Source organism: Stomoxys calcitrans, chromosome 2 (assembly GCF_963082655.1).
Source record: "Stomoxys calcitrans chromosome 2, idStoCalc2.1, whole genome shotgun sequence".
Classification (NCBI taxonomy): domain Eukaryota; kingdom Metazoa; phylum Arthropoda; class Insecta; order Diptera; family Muscidae; genus Stomoxys; species Stomoxys calcitrans.
Window position 1 is genome coordinate 170821547 of NC_081553.1, and position 26054 is coordinate 170847600.

Genomic DNA, 26054 nt, shown 5'->3' on the forward strand with positions numbered 1-26054 from the left:
TGCCATATAGACCGATCCGCCGTTTTGGGGTCTTAGGCCCATAAAAGCCACATTTATTATCCGATTTTGCTGAAATTTATGACAGTGAGTTACGTTAGGCTCTTCGATACCCTTCTTCAATTTGGTTTAGATCGATCCAAACTTGAATATAGCTGCCATATAGACCGAACTCTCGATATAAGATATTGCGCCCATAAAAAGCGCATTTATTGTTCGATTTCGCCGAAATTTGGGACAGTGAGTTGTGTTAGGCTCTTCGACATTTTTCTGAAACTTGGCTCAAGTCGGTCCAGATTTGGATATAGCTGCCATATTGACCAATATCTCAATTTAAAGTCTTGGCCCCATAAAAGGCGCAATCCGATTTCACTGAAATTTGACACAGTGACTTATGTTAGGCTTTTCGACATCCGTGTCGTATATGGTTGAGATCGGTTTATTTTTAGATATAGCTACTAAAAAGATCAATATTTTGTTATACACAATTGAACAATGACTTGTTGTTATTAGTACTTGGTCCGAATCGGAGCATATTTAGATATAGCTGATAATGGGCATAAAGTATGCATTTTTTACCGGATTTTGGCGAAAGGTGGTTTACATATATACCCGAGGTGGTGGGTATCCAAAGTTCGGTCCGGCTGAACTTAACGCCTTTTTACTTGTTTATCATATTCTTTTTCACATTTAACTAGAGCTTGTACTTAGTGTTCGGACTGTTAAGTTTATTCTCGCCATGCAAGTTATGTGATCAATGGAATCTCTGCAAGTTTTTTGGTTGATATTTTTTGAGATTTTTCGACCTGGCTATGGTCTATAGATCCATTTCGAATGGGGATGGTAGAACCGTTCGTTTCGCCGGGAGTGTAAATGAGTGATTGTTTTCATGAGGTCCTGTGTTGCATGTAGGGCAGATATCAGGGATAGTGTCATCTAACCTAGAGCGATATAAGTTTAGTTTGCTACACTATCCGTACAGTTTGTTACATTACTTTGTGCATTTCACTTTAATTCCTTCCATTCATAAATCTACATCGGTCATAAATTTTAAAACGGTTGGAAATTTTTAATGACACTCCATGTACTCTGTACCATTTACCTTTTCGATATGTAAAATGCATACATGTGAAAGTTTCACGTATGTGAGTGTGCCCTACTTCATGTGGAGCAGTAAAAACAAAAGCAAACAAAGAAAAGAAAAGAAAAAAATATTGACCCATATCGGCTAAAGGTTAGAAGATTCTATAGCCTTCATAATACTTACATGGTGGACTACCATGCCATCGTTGTCGATGGGGAGGAAACTGTCGAAGTATCTAGTTAGGTGGAGAACAAAACTAAAAAAAACACATGAGATAAAAACCAAACAAACCAACCACACTAAGGGAATTCTGTACCACGAGTAGCAGCGGCAGCAGCAGCAGTTGTTATAAGCGTCTCGCCGTGCAGCATGTCAATTGTTCTATGCTGTGTTGTGGTGCATGTACGAAAGTCAACCCACCTCGCACATCCTCGATTCTTGCATTAGCAGCACCGCGTCCAGCATTGTAACATGATGGCACAGTCATCAAACGATGTTCATTCTTGTGTTTCTATATTTATTTTATATTCTTGTTCATTGAAATTGACATCGTTGCATCATTATTTTTTTCTGCTCTTCTTCTGTTTGTAGAAATAAAGAGAAACCGCTGAGCTGAGAAGGAAACGCGACCAAACAAATATTCACTCACACGCACGCACACACACACACACGTACAGAAGACAGAAGAAAAACATTGCAAAAAGAAAATAGATAAGAAAAGAACGCAACCGAACCGAAGCAAAAAATCCCTCCAATCCTCTTCTCAGGCAGAGCGCGCGCGACCTTCGTATGTTCTCGTGGATGAAGCCAACCTCCTCCGCCGCCGACGTTATTTAACACTCAAAGAATTATTACAACAGCAGCAGCCGTTAACTGTGTCACTGTGTTTTTTTTCGAGTGTGTTCGTTGAGGAGTAGAAACAGTGTGTGCGTGTGTGAGTTGGGTGTTCGGTGGTGGTGGTGTTGGCGTTTGTTCGTAACATCTTCGTTGGCTCATCTTCATCGCCGACCATTTGTCGCAACATCGGAATCGTTCCTACAATTCTATTTTACTAAGTTCGCAACTACCTAGGAACACAAATACACACCCATATACATTAATATTTACCTTGCATCCGCATCCGTTTCTCTTTTATCGCGTTTCCGTTTAAACAACCTCAACATTTGTATAATCAACACACACAACAAGCGCGCAAAACGCAACGCAACGTAACACAAAGAAAGTAAACAAACGAACGAAAAACGACAAAAGTAAGCAACACCAACCAACTCAAAGGCAAAAATAAAAAACAAAAACGCCAAAAATATATACAATAATACTAACAACAACAACAACAAAACAAAAGAAAACACGAACAAAAACAACCAAAGAAAGAGAGTAGCAAAACAAAAAAGTGTAAAAATCGAAATACCTACCTAAAGAATATAAAAGTACACAGCAAACAATAACAACAAAAACAATACAAAAGCAGCTTCCACATACGACGATGTTTACGGGTAAACTACAAATAAAAGTCTGTGAGGCGAGCGGTTTACGCCCAACAGATTTTCAAAAACGACACAATTTAACGTTCGGTAAACTAGCCGATGAACAATTAATAGATCCCTACGTCTCGATCGATGTTGATGAATCTCATTTTGGTAAGTACAAAAATTCATTTATAATTACATACCAACACAAAGTAGACTTAAGCAATTCAAAAAAGAGGATTTTTTTAATGAAAGTTGTTTTTTATGAATCGTTCAGAATGTTTTTGTAAAAAAAATACATATTCCCTTGAAATTGTGCTCAAAAACACTTCTTATTGAAGTAACTTGTTCGGTATTTTAACCCCATAAACCGGACTCCCTATTATATTTGATACACTAGAGGCCCACTAACCTAAACAAATACTGTCTATTTATATATGAATAAAATATCCGCAAAAAACCAATCCTTAGGTTATATTTCTAAGAGGCCCCATAGGGGGGCTGAACTAACTGCAATGTTGGTGGAACATCCTACAAAATTATAACTTTCTACACCGCCCTAACATTTCAAGTCGATCTAGCGATATCCGTCCATGCGTCTTCCGAAAGCACGCTAACAATACCCTCCACCATAGGATGGGGGCATACTAATTTCGCCATTCCGTTTTAATACCTCGAAATATGCGTCTAGGATCCCATAAAGTATACATATATATTCTGGATCGTCATGACATTTTAAGTCAATCTAGCCATGTCCATCCGTCCGTCTGTCGAAAGCATGCTAACTTTCGAAGAAGTAAAGTCAGGCATTTGAAGCTGTTTTCCGATTTGGGTGAAATTTTGCACATATCTGTGCTAAATAAATCAGTCCATAATCTGATATAGCTGTCATATAAACCGTTCGCAATTCTTATCCCATTTTTCTGAAATTTTCCACATATCGTTTTGCTGTGACTTCCAACAACTGTGTTAAGTATGGTCTAAATCAGTCCATATCCTGATATAGCTGACTTGTAAACCGATCTCCCGATTACACTTCTTGATTCTCCAGAGGGCGCATTTGTTATCCAATTTAGTTGAAATTTAGCATGAGGTGTTTTGTTATGACTTTCAACAGCTGTGCCAAGTCCATAACCTGATATATCCGTTATATAAACCGATCTCCCGATTACACTTCTTGTGCTTTCAGAGGGCGCAATTGTAATCCAATTTGGATGAATTTTGCATATGTCGGTTTGTCTGTTCCAAATATGGTCTGAAACGCTTGATAACCTGATACAGCTGCCATATAAACCGATCTTCCAGTTGACTTTTGAACCTCTGTAGGGCGCAATTATTACTCGACTTGCCTGAAGTTTCTGATTTCCCGATTAGACTTCTTGATCCTCTAGAGGGCGCATTTGTTATCCAATTTTGTTGAAATTTAGCATGAGGTGTTTTGTTATGAATTTCAACAGCTGTGCCAACCAAGTATGGTCTAAATCAGTCCATAACCTGATATATCCGCCATATAAACCGATCTCCCGATTACGCTTCTAGTGCTTCTAGAGGGCGAATTGTTAGCCAGTTTGGTTGAAATTTTGCATATGTCGTTTTGTCTGTTCCTAATATGGTCTAAAACGCTTGATAACCTGATACAGCTGCCATATAAACCGATCTGGCAATTTGACTTTCTGAGCATCTAGAGGGCGCAGTTATAACTCGATTTGCCTAAAATTTCGGAGGTGGTGTTTTTCTATGACTTCTGAAAGCCAATTACGGTCCATACCGGTCATTAACTTGATGTAGCTCATATATATTTGAAAAATTCATTCAAAGAACTTGACAAATGCGATCCATTGTGGAGGGTATATAAGATCGGCCCGGCTGAATTAAGCAGATTTTAATTGTTTTTAATTTTTTTTTTTTTTTTTTTGGTTTTATTGGTATAAATTGTAAATGAGTTAATCGGTTAATGCTTACAATTGGCTTTCATGTAAACCGATTAGATAGACTGAAACGATGCTTGCTGTTTTGACTTCTAATACTCTACTAAATCTTTTCCCAAAACACTGACACCCAATTTTGATACCTTGACTAAAGGACAATACATGTTCAATTAGGCTAACGCATTGTGTGGTATGATTTCAAGCATTCATGGTTAGGTTAGATTAGGTTGGAGAGTACGCGACTAGCAACATAGGTTTTTAATCCTTCACTTGGAATCTTTAGGTCCATTGGGTTCGCACTACAAGAAGATAGAATGGAAAAAGATGGAGAAACGTAAAAAGAGATACGCCCTAGTAGGGTGAAAGACAGTATTAGAACAGAAAATGGTAGCCAGTCGTTTGTTGAATTCAGAGAAAATAAGTCGAAGACCGGTGTAGTAAAATATGGAGTTCACCAAGGTGGGATTAAATCTCCTACACTGTTTAACCTCTCGCTCTTCCCAATTCTGCACCAACCAGACAGCATCAAGATCCTATCATATTCGGACGATTATACGTTTATTGTTTCTGACCCCTCGTTGATGGCGTCTGCATTAGATTGAACTACAATCTTACCGATCTTAAGCCACATTGTGCACTATATGGTCAGTGATAGTCGAAGGCGTAAGAATTCCGATCACCAACTATCCCAAAATGTTTGGTGTCAAATTTGACAGCTTTATAGATTTTCCGCACATGCCACTGCAATTTGTTTCAAGGTTGGAAAGAGAAACAAAGTCCTCAAGTAGTTTGCCGAAAGCACTTGGGGCGCCTAACATGCAAACCTGCCAGAATGCTGCCTTAGGTACTGCGAGGGGCTGTCTTCACAGTTCTCAGTATGGACTGGGATGCTGCCGCAGAGTCCATCCCTCGCACCATCTTGTGGAAAGGCATCCACCGCTCACAGATATCAGTGTGATTCTACATGATTTAGAGTGTGAGGCTCAGCACTACAAGAGAGGACCTGTAGATTAGGCAGGCGGGGGTGGATAGTATTCACAGGGTAGAAGAAGCGGTGAACAACTATCGAGTGAACGCAGTTTTTGGATATCGACCGCCACACATTGCAACTGAAAAAACTAGCCTTCCTCTGTACACCAGAGTAGTTTTGGCTGAATTGTGATTCGGTAGATTCATCCGCTGCGATTCCCACAGAGCTGGGATTGATGCCAGTGTGTTGAATGCGTGTTCAGATTGTAACGTGGGACCACACGACACACGCAACCTAGTTAACTGCCCAGCTAATCCTACCCGACTCAGGACCAGATCCCTCTGGACGCATCCCAATTTAGTCGTAGAATTCCTAGATCTAAATAATAAAACAGAACAGACGAGGGGGGATGCAACACATCAACAAACATGTACCGGGAAACAACCCGGTAGAAACTGTGACCGGTGAAGGTATGTTCCAGTTATCCAATTCAAGTCTCCACTGAACTACCAAATGCCAAAAGGACTTACTAACTGGAGTGAATCCAGATATGAAAAAATCCATTATTCTGTGTCTTATCCTCGCACTGACACAAATGGTGCTAAGCCGTATTTGACGCCTCCTCGTGATCGCAAACCCTGCAAAAGTCCGCCCATCCTAATGACCTTGATTGGAAAATATATTTCCCATAAATAAGCATCCTGATCTTTATAAGAATCTATATAAAGAAACAAAGGCAAATTTCAATGAAATTTGGACCTGGCATATGTATTAAAACCCGCGTCATCCTTACCCGATATGGTATAGATCGGACCGTATTATGGTATGGTTGCCACCTCCTATTTGAACATATTTTCTTTTTTTCAAGTTTTTTGCCTGTTAGGGCGAAGACTTGAAGAGGTCTACTGCTTTGCTGTCATTGGCCAGAACTGACGTCACAGTCATTGTGTCCGTCATGACAGGTGACTGTCTAATCGGAAAACATGTTGACAGGCTGAAGATTGCCAGCAACGACTTTTGCAGAAACTAGAAGGCATCTTCCTTCTTCTGTTCCTGTGGTATCACAATGGACGAAAACTTCTAAGTGAGTCTGATGAGACTGCCACTTAAACTTAACCTAACTAATTTTTCGTTTGCTTTTCTATTGAGACGATCTAAATGATGGAAGATTTTTTGCAATAGAAAAGGAAAGCCAGAGATAACAACACACACCAAGAGATAACAACAAACACCACCGACTTTGGTTGGAAGACTTATTAACCCAAGGTGGTTGGTGCGTTGTGATATCTGGCTTTCCTTTGCAAAAAAACTTCGATCATTAAAAGCGTCTCAAAAGAGAAACAACGAACGAACGAAAAATTATAAAATGAATGATTTTCGCTATAACAGACAAAAAACTTGAAAATTAAAATTCGGCAGAGCCCAGCCGTTGTCTAGCGTTCGAAGCCATCAATACAATTTCCAATAGATGCACAACTAACATGTGTATGCCATGGAGGCCATGTAGTCGTGTGGAAAATAAGTCCATCACTACAAAGAAAAACACATGCGGTGAAAAATAAAAGCTAGTGTGAAAGGTGTTAAACTTGGCTAGTGTCATCCTTACATTGTATACATGTTTTCGCGGTATATTCGATATAAGTTCGACTTACCAATGTACGGCCTTTGAAACCTCCACATATTATACATTTTCTCTTATTTCTTTTAATTTTGGAATAGCACGTTATGTTTTATGCCTCGACATCCTTGCACGATATGTTCTATATGTGGCCATTTAAAGCGGAGCTAAAAGCCTTTCAAACGCAATACATGATCTTTCCCTTCTGCGAATACCATCAGATCCATTTTCCTAGCTGCGGCTTCTTCATTCATTCTGACAACTTGACCTATTCAACCTAATCGTTGTATTTTGACACAGTTCATACAGATCATGGTTCATATGACGCTGAAATTCTCAATCAACAACCAGATTGATACATAAATATTAAGAAAAATCTTAACATTTATAACATTTATGTACTTAAACAAATTTTTAAATTTTTAAATATTTTTTTTTTATTTCATCTTTCTTACAGATCGCTCAACAACACGTCCAAAAACATTTGATCCCGTTTGGAATGAACAATTTGTGCACGATGTAACGAATGCGAAAAATATAAATTTAACGGTATTTCACGATGCGGCACTCCCACCGGATGATTTTGTGGCAAATTGCATAATACCCTTCGAGGATATTATGCAACACGAAAGCAGTGTGCCGGATTTATGGGTAAATTTAGAACCTCAAGGAAGGATACATGTTATCATAGAACTTAAAAATAAGAATGGTAAGTAAACATCACCAATACAAAATTATATTTTTGTACATTAGATAGATATTAAAACATAGGTCAAACTTTCCTTTTTGAAACGAAATTTAAGAAATATGGCAATCTTAGTCAATATGTCATGTTTCCTCATTCCCAAATGCCTTTGTTAGATCTAGCATATACAAAAAACGCACAAGACAAAAAAAAATAGAGAACCAGACGGACAGGGGAAAATGAAATCTCTGTCGCCGATTCAGACCTCTGGAGAAAACTAGAATGACAAGGGGACAAAATGTCTTAAGGGAATCAATGCATGGAAAGATGTTTTCACCCATTATCTGCGTCTTCTCGCAATTCCAGGGGAGTGACATATTTTTTGCTCGACCGTCTACAACTCCTTGTTACCATACTGCATAAGTCCCCCTCTACCTGTGTACGGCGCGACGTCAAAGATCTAAAGTTGCTATGACCTGTAAGGACTCCCATCAGGAGTTCAAGATTATGCTTCCTTGGCCTCAGGATAAGCGTAACTGTTGTAGCACTTTAGTATCAAATTTGACACTTTTCGACAATAATTATAGTATGCAGCTTTTTAATTGTGCCACTAAATACCGTTCATTTTCTAATTTTTGTCCCCTTTTCCACTTCCTTGTGTAACTTTTTATACCCTCCACCATAAGATGGGGGTATACTTATTTCGTCATTCTGTACTAGAATGACGTCATTTGTAACTTCTCGTAATATTCGTCTGAGACCCCATAAAGTATATATATTCTTGATTGTCGCGACATTTTATGTCGATCTAGCCGTCCGTCCGTCTGTCTGTTGTAAGCACGCTAACTTGCGAAGAAGTAAAGCTAGCCTCTTGAAATTATGCACAAATACTTCTTATTAGTGTAGGTCGGTCGGTATTGTAAATGGTCCATATCGGTCCATGTTTTGATATAGCTGCCATATAAACCGATCTTGGGTCTTGACTTCTTGAGCCTCTAGAGTACGAAATTCTTATCCGATTGGAATGAAATTTTGCAAAACGCGTTTTTTATGATATCCAACAACTGTACTAAGTATGGTTCAAATCGGTCCATAACCTGATATAGCTGCCATATAAACCGATCTTGGATCTTGACTTCTTGAGCCTCTAGAGTGCGCAATTCTTATCCGATTGGGATGAAATTTTGCACATAGTATTTTGTTATGATATCCAACAACTGTGCCAAGTATTTTGCACGACTTGACTTCTTGAGCCTCTGGAGTGCGCAATTCTTATCCGATTGAAATGAAATTTTACACATAGTATTTTGTTGTGATATCCAACAACTGTGCCAAGTATGGTTCAAATCGGTTCATAACCTGATATAGCTGTCATATAAACAGATCTGGGGACTTGACTTCTTGAGCTTCTAGAGGGCGCAATTGCTATCCGATTTGGCTGAAATTTTGCAAGACGTATTTTATTCTTACTTTCAACAACTGTGTCAAATAAGGTTCAAATCGGTTCATAACCTGATATAGCTGCCATATAAATTGATCTGGGATCTTGACTTCTTGAGCCTCTAGAGGTCGCAATTCTTCGGATTCTCTCTTGACCATCAACATAAGTTTTTATTATGGTCTGAATCGGTCTATAGCCCGATACAACTCCCATATAAATCGATCTCTCTATTTTACTTCTTGAGCCCCCAAAGGGCGCAATTATTTGGCTGACATTTTACACAGGTCTCCAACATATAATTTAATTGTGGTCCAAACCGGACCATATCTTGTTATCGCTCTAATAGCAGAGCAAATTTTTTCTTATATCCTGTTTTGCCTAAGAGCGATGCCGGGAAAAGAACTCGTTATTTAATTAAATTCCGGAAATAGTTGGAAATTAATGCTAGTGTTGTTGTTGTTGTAGCCACATTAGCATGTGGAGCTCTTATTGGTGAGCAAGCTCGTTCCGAACTATACGACAGATCGCCGCGAGAACATGATGGCTTGTCGTATCGAGCATCTTAGACATTCAGTATTTAGGCAAGAGCCAGTGCCATGCGGCCTCTCACTGAGACCCTCCACTCGATACCCCTGATTGTCCGTGATTGCAGTTGCAGCTGCCCTGTATAGAGCATTCCACTATTTGCAATCTGTGGATTGTAGCTCCCAGCTAAGCTTCTATTGTATAACACTCAGTGTTATACCGTGGTTCTATTTGTGGGATGTTCATTGCCATCTCAGCTGAGAGCTACAGGGCGCATTCATAGTATCTCAGCTGAGATGTACCGGGCGCATTCATAGGTTGCGGATAATGGAATGCTCCATATACGGAGTAGCTGCAACTGCAGTCGCCGACAATCAGCTGGTTTCTATAAAATTCACAAGAGAATTCCTTGTGCAAAAATTCGTGAGAATCGTAAAACAAATGACGATGTTACTGCAATGGACCAACTTTGAAAAGTTGTGCTGATTATCACACAAATATAGTTGTCCCAAAATTTCCCTTACATCGTACAAAGGTGATGTAATGAGGAGCATGAGAAGTTTTGAAAAAAAAAAAACAAAAAAAAAATAATTTTTTCTATGAATTGTGATAAATAGTTTTAAAATTTAGTATATTCAGCAGAAAAAACTTTTTGGGGCGTTTCAAAATTCATTAATTAATTTTAGAGTTATAGCGGTTCAAAAATTATTATTTTTTAAACAATTTGAATTCTCACAGTATGGCAACCCTGCATTACACGGATCTAAAATCATGCTCTTTCTTTTAGTTTTTACTTCTACTAAAACATATCATCGGCTTAATATTGTGTTATTCTATACGCCATTTTCGAGTTTTTTGAGTTATGATTGGCTTTTGTGAGGTTAAGACCCGTCCTTTTAGAGTCTCCAAGAAAAATTCACGTGTCGTATTTTATTGTCGACATATTAAGGTGTAAATTTACCAAATATTTCCTTTTGCAAACTTCAAGTGCGTTTATGTCAAAATCAACAAGTGGCGTGTGGAAAAAAGCATTATACCGACTATATATAATTTCCAAGAAAATGAGCTTTTTTTGAGTGGCTTTTTTCCAAAGAATGTCTGACTATCTTTGTTTCTTGAAAATTCAATATATTGGGTTGCCCAAGAAGTAATTGCGGATTTTTCATATAGTCGGAGTTGACAAATTTTTTCACATCTTGTGACTCTGTAATTGCATTCTTTCTTCTGTCAGTTATCAGCTGTTACTTTTAGCTTGCTTTAGAAAAAAAGTGTAAAAAAAGTATATTTGATTCATTCTAAGTTTTATTAAAAATGCATTTACTTTCTTTTAAAAAATCCGCAATTACTTTTTGGGCAACCCAATATATTCAATTTGGCTGAAACTTTACGTATCATATTCGGTTATGTCTTTCAACAATGTGGTCACAATTTGCCTTTAGGCATTTTAAATATGGTCTCAAGACTAAAAGAAACCTACCCTACGGTTGAAGGAGCTCCTTGCATCTTGTAATCAGCCTCGACCTCCATGAACGGATGCGTCCATGACGCCAGAGCATTCATGGACGCCTGACTCTCCACGTTTATCGCTTTTGCTTTTCGAGACAGCGAAGATCTCCGCCTGAACGACGCCACACACGTCCTAAATCCTATACGATTCCCTGATTCCAAGACACTCAATAAAGACTCGTGGCCCATCTGATCAAGACTGATTTTTTTTCGTATAGCCGGGCTTTGCATTTTTTCTTGCCCCGATTTTACCATCTATTCTATACAACGGAAGGGCGGGGTATCCGAAACCCAGAGTTCTCTTTTCGGGAAAACTATGTCAACAAGGATGGACTCCCCTAGTATAATAGTCGGATACAGCATGCCTTCCACCACGCAGTGGGATGGAACCAAAGAACTTAGTAAAAAATATACTATTTGAAAATTGAAATAGGGGGAATGAAGGACAGACGATTGGCAGTGAAGGCCGGAGAACTGCCGTCGATAAACTTGGTTTTTCGGGTCGACGCTGTCCGATTTAAGGGCGTGGGCGACCAACGTCCACTGTGGAACAGCGAAACAGTCAGTAACGGCGAAAATCCTATGGGGTGAACCGGATTGTGAGAGGACGAGACTATTATTGAAAAGGAGTAAGAAGGAGGTCAGTATAGCTTTTAGTGTCATAACAAGACACATAGGACTGCGAGCTCACTTCTGCAAAATTGGTGCGGCAAGTTATAGGCGCACCAATTTTGGGCATGTGGGGAAGATGATGAGACGTTGGAGCATTTCCTATGTCATTGCCCGGCTTTCGCAGCTAACAGACACCGGTACTTAGGTGGGGACATCTTACCAGACATGAACCAACTTAGGGGAGTGGTATTGAAAACAATTAAAGGTTTTGTAAGTAGCACGGAATTCCTAACTTAGAATTTTCTTTTTCGAGGTTACTTTTTAGGTTTTAGAGCCTCTTTTGAAACTAACCTAACGCTGAGGTGTTATCGAGATCATGTGCAAAATTTCAAGTCCCAAGGTGGTCCGGGCTGCCAAATCTTCGTTAGTGACCGATTTTCCAAATTTTTGCTGGATAGTGTTCAAAAATCTCTACATTCGGGCAAATATGATTTCAAAATTGGCATTTTCTAGTACTACAAAAATTGTTTGGTGCAAAATTTTTTTGCATGTGTTTGGGGGACATTTGAAGTAAAAAACATTGGCCCGAATAGAGAATCTGGGCTTTGCATTTTGAGAACTCGAGGAGTTTTTCCAATTTATTTTATAAAAAATTGCCTATTTTGAAATGCATATTACTACCCATTTAAGTTGACATACCTGGTTCAAACTTCACTTAAAAGTTAAGGTATTTAACTTTTTTCATTAAAGACTAATCAATGAAAATAAATTTTTTACCAAAAAATTTACCTTTCACTTTTTTTACCTTTGAACCGTATAATTTTTAAGTGCAATATCGGAAGTTGAAGCAAAACCAACCGACTTTACCTTGATTGAAAACTTCAAACAATTTTTGTAACTCCAACATCTCATAAACCGTTAGAGATATTCCAGACAGATAGGCATGTTTTTGTAGGATTTTACGAGCTCTATCATTTTCAAATAACATTGTTCAAATTGCTATAAGCTTCACTTAAAAAAGAATAGAACATCTGGATGAGTCATGGGGTTTTCATATTATACGGCGTAAATGCATGGTATGTGTACGGTAAATGTCAAGTGCAAAAAGAGATGCCTAACAGTTCGTAATGATTTGGCGAAAACCTCTTTCTGTGTAACCACGTAAAATAATTTATTCCTTTATTCAATTTGTTGGACTTGGATGCGAATGATTACATTTCGCCAATTATGTCATAAATCATACGTCACCCTGGTCACACATTTTATATGAAAAAATTTTTGGTGCTTCGGACTTCATATGATATCTTTTTTCCACTAGAACATAATCGTGGATATCTCACGCATTTCTGACATATAATATGAGAAACTAATTGCTAATATAATATGAGAATTTAATTCCAACAAAGTCTGATATATTTTTTTAATTTTTCAAAAATATATTCACAACAAAAATAGAAACAATTTTTTGAACCAATCTAAGGACATCGAAAAACAACAATAAAATGTTAAGTGTCAAAAAAAAAGGAAATCTGGATAAAAATCGTAAATACAGGCTCTAAGCTATATCTCAAAAACTAGAGCTGTTGGAGAAAAACTTGCTAGATTTAGGAGGAAACAATGATGTCCATTGTTATCCATTTGCATTCGATGTCCATGAAATACCAAATTGCCCATTTACATTTTATTTCGTGTATTCGAATAAATTTAAGATAATAAAAATTGTAATTGTATGTAGATTTTGTGAGTACTAATGGGACATACGTGCGTGTGAATTATATTTTTTACCTAAACAAGTCAACGCTTATCAAACAAAATCTTCAAAATATTTAGCATTTTAGAAACATCAAACCAACCCTTTTTAATATTTAATATTTGGTGATGTTTTTCACACCTCTAGCTCTTGCAGATCCCTAGTAATGACCAATTAAAAATTGTTATAAAGTAAAATATGAAATTGTCTATATATTTTGAATTTGTCATCATATTTTACTAATCATAAGCTAAATTTGTTGATAACACTGTGTGTGTAACACTGAATGGCAGCTTTATCCAAACAATCACCGACCTGGACTATTTTTGGCAAAGATATTGACGGATCTCGTACAACTTGCTTTCAGTACAATAAGGTGGCAAATGCAACTTTATAGACCCAATCAGGAGATCGGTCTATATGGTAGCTTTATCCAAATATGGTCCGATCTGGATATTACTCTCATAGAAAAAGTCAGTTCATATCGGCAAACACTTTCTGCTGACTATTCTTAATTGAATTTGCTATTATTTCAGCATATTTCTGCTATTTTAGCAAAATGTTTGCAATTCCAGAACAGCAGGCCGATTGCTGAAAAGTCTATCGGTTAAATACTAGATGACAAATTTCATCTATTTGTCATGCAAATAGGATAGTAATGTTTATTGTATTGGGTTGCCCAAAAAGTAATTGCGGATTTTTTAAAAGAAAGTAAATGCATTTTTAATAAAACTTAGAATGAACTTTAATCAAATATACTTTTTTTACACTTTTTTTCTAAAGCAAGCTAAAAGTAACAGCTGATAACTGACAGAAGAAAGAATGCAATTACAGAGTCACAAGCTGTGAAAAAATTTGTCAACGACGACTATATGAAAAATCCGCAATTACTTTTTGGGCAACCCAATAAATAACACAAATTTTTCATTAAAATACTCATATATTTTGGTAAAAGGATCTATGACAATTCTCTAAAATATATACCATCGAAATGTCCGCCCCTGACTGAATGAGATTCCTTTATCCGGGGGTCTACATTTTCCTTATGACATGGAGTACAATTGATATTCAACATCGTCAATGTGTTGAATTATCCCATATTTTTGCTCACATTTCTTTTAGCACTTTATATACTCACCACCAAAGGATGGGATATATTCCTTTTGTCATTCCGTTTGCAACACATCGAAATATCAGCTTCCGACCCTATAGGCTATATATATTCTTGATCAGCGTAAAAATATAAGACGATCAAGCCATGTCCGTCCGTCTGTTGAAATCGCGCTACAGTCCTTACAAATAGAAATCTTGAGCTTAAACTTTGTACACATTCTTTTTTTTTGTCCATTAGCATGTTAAGTTCGAAGATGGGCTATATCGGACTATATCTTGATATAGCCCCCATATAGACCGACCCGCCGATTTAAGGTCTTAGGCTCATAAAGGTAACATTTATTATCCGATTTTGCTGAAATTTGGGACATTGAGTTGTGTTAAGCCCCTCGACATCTTTCTGCAATATGGATTAGATCGGTTCAGATTTGGATATAGCTGCCACATAGACCGATCTCTCGATAAAAGGTCTTGAACCTATAAATGACGCATTTATAGTCCAATTTTACCAAAATTTGGGACAGTGAGTTGTGTTAGGAACATTTATTGTCCGATGTCTCCAAAATTTGGAACAATGAGTTTTGTTAAACCCTTCAATAACCTTTTTCAATTTGATCTAGATCGGTCCAGATTTATATATAGCTGTCATATAGACCTATCTCTCGATTTAAGGTTTTGGGCCCATAGAAGGCGCATTCATTGTCCGAAGTCTTCGAAATTTAGGACAGTGAGTTGTGTTAGGCCTTTCGACATTCTTCTTTAATTTGTCTCAGATTGGTCCAGATTTGGATATATCTGCCATATAAACCTATCACCCGATTTAAGGTTTTAGGCCCATAAAAAGAGCATTTATTGTCCGATGTCTCCAAAATTTGGGACAATGAGTTGTGTTAAACCCCATAAAAGGCGCATTAATAATCCGATTTCTTTGAAATTTGAAACAGTGACTTATGTTAGACTTCTCGACATGCGTGTCGTATATGGTACACATTGTTTTTTTTACATAAAGCTACTAATAAGACCAATATTTTGTTATACACAATTGAACAACGACTTGTACTTATTAGTATTTGGTCCAAATCGGAACATATTTCGATATAGCTACTATGGGGCATAAGGTATTCATTTTGCACCGAATTTTGACGAAAGGTGGTTTACATATATGCCCGAGGTGGTGGGTATCCAAAGTTCGGCCAGGCCGAACGTAACGCCTTTTTCCTTTTTTTTTTCAATTCCCAGGTATTTTAATGAATAATACGCAACGCCAATATTAAACTGTCAATGCTAATCAAAATAAAATGTTTTCAGACAACTATCATTATATTTTTTAATAACATAGAGGGATTTCTGATAATAACTTTATAATACAGGATATCTATCACCCAAATGGTCGCCTTTGCAAGACTTTCCGATGAGCCATATTTTAAATAACTGATAACATAGTTGGAATTTGGCATTTGTTTGCCACTATTTAACACTAAAATTATTCTTAGTCACGTACACTTTTATTTCAAGGTATTCCAAAGAAGTGTCAAATCACATGATCGTTTCGTCACGACCATTTAATTCGTCATGTCAAAAGATCCTTTGATTCGTTAACATTCTCTTAGAACCAAGTCCATATTTTCAATTTCTAGCCACAAAGAGTATGTTATCATCTCTTGAACAGGAATGGGCGGGAGACAACGCACAGAAAAAATAAGTGGAAATAAGTCTGCCATTTTGGAACGGATAGGGATTTAATCAATATTCAGATTCCATTGCAGGATATTGTCCGGCTTTAGATTATTCTTTAATGCTTTCTATTCAAAGAATAGTATAGCAAAAAAAGATCTAAACAATATTTCGTCAATACGAGTAATTTTCGTTGTGGTTTCAGAGTCCATGAAAAAACGTCTCGCAGTATTACCATCGTTAGTGGTAATCGTTGGGTTATTTTTGGCAGGGGTAAAAACACTTCACATTTTATGACATATTTCGACTACATACTATATTGATGCAATTGAAAACAGTGGATTAAGATCAGACAGGTCATATTTTATCACATACTTTAACCAAATATGGCGTAGGTCAATAATTTTATATTGCAAAAATATAAGTAATGAGCAAACTGCATACGTTGGTACACACATTGGGCATCGATTTTGGCCCATATAATAACATTTTCTAGAAAGGTCAAGACGTGTGCTACAATAAAATGCAAAAAATTTAAACAAAAGGATACATTTTAGTCCTATTATTTAGGTAAAATCCAAAATGAAGCCAAAAAATACACTTTTGTGAAAAATAAAATTCAAATTGAAAATATCATAAAACCAAAACTACTAAGGATATCGTTCTTATTTCTCACAAATTTGTAGATGAATATCTTTTTTAAAAAATGAGTACAAATGTTGGGCACATTTCTTGTTGAATACACTCAAAATTCCCACACTGAGGAAAGATGTTTGCAAAAGGGGTATTTTTTAGTAAAATGTTCGTAGAGACCTCAATCCTTGGATGGCACCAAAAATTTGTTGCATGCAATTAGTTATTACTTGGAGCAATGAAAATATGTTATAAAGTTGGGGCGTCTCAGCTTTGTGTTTGAGTACTCGAAGGGGTTTTCTAGTTTTTTGTTGAAGATGCGAATATTGTAGTTTACAGATCTCCTACATTAAGTCTTCTTTACTTTACAGTAAGCAAAATTGATAGTGCTGGGCCAAGTTTTTTGTATAGACACGAAACAATGAATGACTTTTTTGCGAAAAAAATTAAAAATTTACTTTTTTTCATAACTCGCATAAATTTTGACAGAAGATTTGGACCATAGCATATATCGCGACAAAAAATAGTACATTTTATAAGCTTTCCAAATCAGTTAAAATCTGAAATTTAATATTAATTTGAAATCCGTTCAGAAATGCTTTCACAAGCAACAAAATAAGAGGACAGCCTCTGCGAAAATTTCAAAAAAAAATATTTTCTCAAATTTCTTAAACACTATAAGAGATATGCCGCACATTTAGGCCTGTTTATTGCAGGGATTTTAAGCACTACTTTCCAGCAAAACATTACGACCATAAATGCGCTTTTGACAGCCCGAACAAAATTTTGTAGGGCCGAGGTGGTCAACTTTGATGGCCCACCAATGGGCGCCTGGGACTTCTAAGGCCCTGAAATTTGCATATAAACTGGATAGCACCTCAGCTGTAACCATGAACATATCTCTATCCTTTCCAAAATGGCAAACTTATATCCACTTATTTCTTTCCCATCCCACTGTGCGACGCCGAATAAATTGGGTGAGTAGGCACAGATGTTTTTATATTTCCTACAGACCCGTTTTGTTGAAATATGCGCACAATCCTTAATTCTACCAAAATCATTATAACAATCAACAATCTTAATGCCCTGCTCGATTGTGTCCATCTTCATGGCTGAATTTGACAATCTTTATATCAATGTCTTCTTGTAAATTCGCTCTCTATACTATGTCGTTGAACTACATTTGATTGCAAATTTGCCTATGAACACTCCATTAAGCAAAATTGCGAATTTTGCCCATGAACATTCCACTAAGGGACAGTGGCAAACTTCCCATTTATCAATTAGTGCTGTCCGATACAAAATTTTAACTCAATGATAAGGGGATTCCTTTTTATAGCCGAGAGTGTGGAGAAGTTTTTATATGAATAAACTTTGTTAACCCGAAGTGAATAAACTTTGTTAACCCGAAGCCTTTTGGGCAGTCGCAGTCCGAGTTAAGGGAGTGGGCGACGAATGCGCATGCAACATTGTGGATCAGCCAAACGGTCGGTAGGACGGCGAAAATCCTATAGGGAGATCCAGATCGTGAGAAGACGAGGCTATTACTGCAAAGGAAGCAATAAGGACACATAGGACTACGAGCTCACTTATGTAAAATCGGTGCGGCAAGTGATAGCAAGTGTAGGGCTTGCGGGGAAGATGATGAGACGTTGGAGCCTTTCTTTTGTCATTGCCCGTCTTTCCCGTCCAACAGATACCGGCATTTAGGTGAAGACACAATACTAGATATGAACCAACTTAGATGAGTGGTATTGAAAACAATTAAGGATTTTGTAAGTAGCACGGAATTCCTAACTTAAAATTTTCTGTTTAGAGGTTACTTTTTAGAGCGCACAACAAGCCGATTACTGGCTTAGGTGTATGTCCATAGTGGCATGGGGCGGATTAATATCTGTACCCTCTTTTCAACCTAACCTAACCTTAGAAATGCTGCCATCTTTAGAACGGGATAATAGCCGCCGAAAATTTTTTCTGATGTTCTCGCCAGGATTCTAGCCAAGCCGTTCACCGTCATAGGCGGAAATGCTAACCTCTGCGCAGCAGTGGCCTCCAGTGGTCTCAAACAATAAAGCTTAGTTTTTTTTAATCTAATAAAACACTCAAATTTGCATTATACATTTAAAATTTTCATTACAATCGATAAATTTGTCTTTGTCATTTATTTTGTAAAAATAACTTCATGCAAAATTTTGCCCTCTCCTCCGGTTCAAATGGTCCAATTTTGCACCACTACCGTTGACGGTAACTTTTCTTCCACGAAGAAAATTTAATTTTGACAATAAATTTCAACGATTTGCAGTCGTTACTCGTTCGCGAGTTTCTCCATGATCAATTGGCACAGTATACAGTACACTTTTCACTTTCACATGTAACGTTTAGGCACAAAAATCAACCAATGGTTCCATCACCCATTATGAAATGAAAATGAGCGTTCCAAATTGTTCCGTTGAGGACGGATAGGATATAAACATGATATTCTAACGACAGCTTGCCTAATTCTGTGTCACATAACTTGTGTGGTTTTCGTCCGCTTGTATCCGAAAATCAGCAAATTTTATAGTCGGGAAATAGATGTTTAAGTGATCCGTGTCACTCATTCATATGACATTGGATTATAAAAACAGGCTATAACATTCAGGTGGACTCCAGTGCGTATGATCAGTTTTAATTAATAAGTATACGCACTAGAGGTCTCACAAGACTATCCCAAAGCAATCATTCATGAGGCAATAGGGGTGTTTTATTTACCCATTAAGCAGATTTTCTCGCTTAGTTTGTATGGAGAATAATGCTATCCCCGATTAGCTAAGCGGCTAATCTTATCTCCGCTTAAAAAATTGACATATAATAGATCTTTAGTACATTTAACTTAAATGGAGTTCTTTACTGTATTTCTTTTAAACGTCAAAGTTTGATTAATAAAAAAATCGATTTATTATTATTATATTCAAACAAATTGGTTTATTTTATAATTTCTAATTTTATTTGCCCGTTAAAAAGAAAATAATTTTGTTTCTAATGATGTGTTAATTTCTCTTCTTAGATGAGCTTAGTGATCAAAAAATTTATACAATGGAAAAAGGAAAGTGTATCTCCTATGGCTTTCAAAAAAGTGTATTTCCTGTGGGTTTCATTTTTCTATTGTATAAAGTTTTCGATCATTAAGCTCATCTTGAAAGGGAAGTTGATTTATGTTTAGCATTTTTAAGATTACTTTCAAACAATTAAAAATCGTTTTTCTTATATTGTATATTTCTTTAACGTAATTAAATATGTTTCGTTATAATTTCAGATCAAACCAAAGATGTGGCAGTCGTTGAACATGCTGTTTGTGGCGCTGGCGCCAACAAAGAATTCAAAGAAAGAGCGGGCTTTAATCGTCGTCGAGGTGCTATGCGCCGTCGTGTACATCAGGTAAGATTCAAAGTTAATATTAGTTAATAAAATAAGTTAAAGTTAGTTGAACCAAAAAAAATTTGACGTTGTTCTTGTCTATTTTGGCGACGTTACGGACTCACTCAGACATTTTGTGCTACACAGTAGGGACAGCCCAAAGTTTATATGCCGAATTTTATATGGGGCAAAATCTTTTTATCGGTCTATATATGTTCTTAATTTTTAGTCACATTTTTATGAGTCCAAACAAAAATGGATTACCAATTTCAAAGAATTAGTATAAAAAATAAGGTAGCTTACACAAAATTCTACCAAGTTGACACTGATTCATCCGTCAAACTAGAAAGCCACAAAAAGCATTTGCTTCTGAGTCTACTTATAAAGAAAGTCATTCGTGATGGAGATCAAGCGTAATAGAGTGATTTCGTTAAATTTGGTAGCAAAATCACAATCGGCTATTGTTGGCGAACTTAGACACCTTAAAGTGAGCAAAATGTTTGTGTACACAGAAAAAATAAAACTCGGTTTCAATCATGAAATTAATTGATCTAATTAATTTTTCAATTGAAACTGCTTTAATCATGAAAATGATAATATCAATCAAAGTTTTGGCAAACACCCCTCATATACAACAGACACATGAGCATAAATATTTGCGACGGTAGTTTTAACACAGGCCTCGCTAGCTTGCTTCATAGCGGTGCATACATAAACACGAGCACTATCGTAAAATAATTTGTGCTTTTGTACAAGCTGGTTGTGTTGATTAGAGTTGAATGGCGGCGTTAATTCGGATGACAAGGGTTTATGCGGTGTACCGCAAATGCGATATATCGCTGCAGATCTCTGGTGGCAATTAAATGGCTTAACATCTGAAAATATCCCATTTTGAAAAACGAGTTAAAGGTTATCTGACGAGAAATTTTTCCCATTCGAGTAATTCGTAAACCTCTAAAATGATCGTGTTTACTTACCCGAGCGCACGTACGAGAATTGGAGCCTACGAAAGGCCATCCGAAGTAATTTTCCATCTAAAGTGATGGTATGGCCAGCTGTAACCGCCGACGATGGCCGCTCTCCAATTGTTTCCATCGTAGCTGGCGCGAAAGTAAATGCGACTTATTGACGGGACAAATCATTTTGGAAGCTGTTTTGTAGCCATGGGCAACCAAATATTTCAGTTGTAAACCATGGTCGTTCCAATAAGACTCGACACCATTATATAAAGCACGTGCTTACCAGGTATGGCTCAATCCCATGGCAGCCGATTATACGTACCGGATTTACCCGATGAAGTCCTTCATCGGCTAGGGCTGCCGCCTCACTGTACAACACACTGTTACAACAACAACAAGTATGGCTAAGAAATCATGTTCCGCACTTAATTTCGGAACAGAAGTCAGCCTAAATTCAAAATTTTAAACATTCTGCTTAAACAGCGAACTTTTGCTGAAATAGCACACATACAGTTTTTACCATTTCAGCAGTCTGTTTTTTAAGTGTTATTTTCGAGCTTGTCTACAAAATTGAAAAAAGATCTTTGCAATATTTTTCAAAACGTTCACGAAACGTTTTAAGGTCAGACGTATAAAAAAATAAAAATCATTACTCTCAGATATGTTATCTCGTTAAAGGGGGTTTTGAGGATTTTTGTTAATATTTTGGGAGTACGACTATCGTAGCATATTTTTAAGAGTTTTAGACATTGACCCAATATTACATGAATACTCTACTAAATGACGCAAATTATAATTAAAAATATTAACCATTTTCTTTATAAAATGTATTTTTTTTTCTCTCCACAGGTTAACGGTCACAAGTTTATGGCAACATTTTTGCGACAGCCAACTTTTTGTTCACATTGCCGAGAATTTATTTGGTATGCATATTGAGTGTTTGTGTTTGTTGTATTTGAAATCTGCCTTACATGACTATTTCCAATCATATCACACAAACGTTTTTTTATGATTTTGTTTTATTTATTATCTCCATACATATTTAGTTATTAACCAATTTGAATAAAAACGAATTTCTCTTTGTTTTGCTGGGGATTCTCATGTGTGTTTATAGGCTATCTCGGGGATTTGTTTACGTTTTTCTCTCTCAAGGACCTCTGCTTTATCTCTTCTGTTAAGTGCTAGTTTTATCACCTAATTCGTTAATGCTTTTTGAGGAGTCTTCTGTTTGGTTTGCTTTGAAAAAATAATTGGTACTATGAGAATTATTATTTTTTCTTTATATTCTGGTGTATTCTCTTTTTTTTAATTATTATTTAACATCATGATCATGGATTTTTTCTTAGTCTTGTGGTGCTCGCAGAAATATTTTTGTTTTGTTTATCCTTTACATAACACCTAACATATCTCACCAACCAACCAACCAACCATCCATCCGTCCATCCAATCAACCGTCGAACCACCGAACCAATATCTTTGCTCCCATACACCAGATACCCAAACATGCATCCAACTACCTTACCATTGATACCTTACCCCCCTTGCCTCTCTAACATTCATCCTATATTATTGAGTATATTACCAACATACATATATACAAGCTACGGAAATTTTTTGCCTTTACAGGGGAATTGGTAAACAAGGATATCAGTGCCAAGGTATGTGTATTGTTTTATAAAAAGAACGATTAAAAAAAAAAAACCAGAGAACTAAAACAACAAAAAAGATAACAAGAAAAGCAACAATGTTATAACTGGATGTCGTTTTTTTAAAGCATTTTCATACCATTCTACACACACACACACACCGACACCCACACTATTTCCCTCCTCTCTACACATAATTACACAAATCATACAAATATTGTTGAATGTTACATGTCTCCCATCTGTCATCCTCTGCCCCCCTATCATTAGACATTTCTTAAGAAAGAGTTTACAGAACAGAAATTATTTGAGGTGCAACAATCATATTTATTTCACATAATAATAATAATAATAAATATTGTAGAAGCATGTTCCGACTTTGTTGTTGGTTGTCTTCGAGTCGTAAAGACTAGATTTTTTTTCTACATGCATCCAATTTTCAATGCATTTCCCATACGGGTTATAGTAGCAGTCAGCAATCCGACTGTCCCAAACATTCAGTTAATCAGCATACCTGAAGGACAAGAGAAGGATGTATATATGTGACCAATAAAATCACATTGGATCAACCAGGTCTCTTTAACCAAAGCAATACTTCGTGGATGATTGCGCTTTTAGACAATTCGCCATACTGCAGGAAAACAGTGCTCAAATAGTTCCTAATGGAAATGTCTAAAAGACATATCAAGCAAATATTTGATTCGTTTCGAAATTTTTAATCAGCTGATGAATATAAATAAAAATAAGTACAGACGTATTAAGTTCGGCCAGATTGAGCTTTGGATACCCACCAACACGGGTATAAAGTATATTAAAAATATTTCGATAAAACCTGTTGAAATTGCACCATTTATGAACCTGTAGCAGCTATATGGAAATTTTGGTCGATACAGCTCACTGTTCCAAATTCAGCTTAATCGGCCAATAAATTGGCCTTGCTTTGATTCATGACCGTGCATCGGAAGATCGGTGTATATGACAGCTATATGCAAATTTTGCCCATGAACATTCCGAACCTGTAGCAGCTATATGGAAATTTTGGTCGATATAGGCCAAATCCAGCACGGACGTCGAACGCAGCTCACTGTTCCAAATTCAGCTTAATCGGGTAATAAACTGGCCTTACTTATATTCAAGACCGTGCATCGGCTATATGCAAATTTTGCCCATGAACATTCCACTAAGGAACAGGGGCAAACTTCTCACATATCAATGAGTGCAGTCCGATTCAAGTTTAAGCTCAATGATAAGTGGTCTCCTTTTTATAGCCGAGTCCGAACGGCGTGCCGCAGTGCGACACCTCTTTGGAGAGAAGTTTAACTTGGCATAGTACCTCACAAATGTTGCCATCTTTAGGAGGGGAAAACCACCGCTGACAATTTTTTCTGACGGTCTCGGCAGGATTCGAACCCAGGCGTTCAGCGTCATAGGCAGACATGCTAACCTCTGCACTACGGTGGCCTCCAATGGCAGCTATATCCAAATAAAATTCGATCAGCAACGTTTCGGGAAGGTGTTTAGGGGTTTAATACAACTCACAGTTCTAAATTTCATCGAAATCGGGTAATAAATGTGCCTTTTATGAGACCAATAACTTAAATCCGATGATCGGTATATACGACAGCTTTATCCAAATATAGACCGATCTGGAACATGTTTGATGCAAATGTGGAGGAGTTTAACAAAACTAACTGTGCCAAATTTCATCGAAATTGACCAATAAAGAGGGCTTCTTAGTCTAGAAAGACCTCTGGGGGTGGGCTAAGCACTCCTACCCCCTCCCCAAAATTTTAGAAACTTCCTAATATTCGACAAAATTTTCTAACTTTGTAATTCTCAAAGGGTTTTAGCCGCCCCAGACTAATGCGTTGGTGACACTAATGATGGGGGCTATATCAAGACATTTATCGATCTAAATCATATTCGATTTGGATGTCCAGGCTCCTAAGGCAACTAATTGTGTCAAATTTTAGTGAAATTGGATAAGAAATGCGGCTTCCATGGGCCTTAGACTTTAACGGCGAGATCGGTCGATATGGCGGCTACATCAAGATATTGTACAATGAGTACCATACTTGGCAAAGATAAGTCAACTCAGCAGATGGAAAGGGATATTTCGATATGTATCAATCGGTCTTTTGTTCTTAATACGACGACCTCAGAGCTTCAACAGAACCCGAGATGAGGCACGATTGTTTGCGCAGGCAATGGAATTCGCAAACGAGCAAAATCGTAATCGTCACTTCACTCTTAATCTCTCTAGAATCAGAAAACTGAACCTGAATCAATAATTTAAGGAAAAAGTGATGTTTACTGTCAAGAAGAGTTCTAGAACCTAAATCACTTTTGGCGAAATAGCTGTAACTGATCGGGAAAGATACGCTAGACTTGTCCAACCTCAATTTATTGAGCATTCCGGGAGTGATATGGGAGGATGAAGCCATTCTTCGCATATCAAGCATCACAATAGCGATGTACCGAGAGTTGAGTACCTGCCCAAGGTCTACAAGTTATCTCTGGACACTCCTCTAGTTTCCGATGTCTGGAAATGGTGATACTGTTACTTAAGCCAGGAAATGATTCGAGCAAAGGGGAATTGAACACATTTATTTCCCTTCTCTCACCAGTAGCTAAGACGCTTTGCGCACTAAACATCCAGGAGAATTTCTGGCATCATGGGTACATAATTCGCGATTTCAACCAAATCAAGCCGTATCATAAGACAGGCTCTTGACATATCGAAGGCTTTTATACGGTCGATGCCACGCTTTTGGGGCCATCGCCAATACGCGTTTCGGGTTGGGGCGGGAATTGTTCGTGTGGGCGCCTGTCTTTGTGGAATTTAGGTATAAAAATAGAAAAATCGAAACAGGAAGTACCTCAAGTAGGGTAGATATCACATGCTCTATTAACCTCAAAATTTCCTCTTTTCCGATTGATCGTACGATTATGGCTACAGGTACCCATGCCGATGATATCTTCGATAGTTTAAACAACTCCACCCGTATCATAAGGCTTTTGTACGGCCAGTGATGCCACGCTTTTAAG

At 37.2% G+C, this 26054-nt stretch overlaps 1 protein-coding gene across 4 annotated transcripts in view; it reads left to right on the top strand.

The window, feature by feature from the left end:
- Positions 1 to 26054, top strand: part of LOC106081647 (protein kinase C) — a 69396-nt gene that overhangs the window by 15612 nt on the left and 27730 nt on the right. For 3 of the 4 annotated variants that reach the window (XM_013243766.2, XM_013243767.2, XM_013243768.2), the window contains exons 2-6: positions 1673 to 2721; positions 7524 to 7775; positions 20301 to 20422; positions 22210 to 22283; positions 22987 to 23018. In XM_013243766.2, coding sequence (XP_013099220.1) covers positions 2568 to 2721; positions 7524 to 7775; positions 20301 to 20422; positions 22210 to 22283; positions 22987 to 23018 — 634 coding nt within the window. In that variant the 5' untranslated portion in view covers positions 1673 to 2567. Of the gene's footprint in view, positions 1 to 1672; positions 2722 to 7523; positions 7776 to 20300; positions 20423 to 22209; positions 22284 to 22986; positions 23019 to 26054 lie in introns of those variants that run through there. The other variant, XM_013243769.2, reaches the window with a different exon arrangement.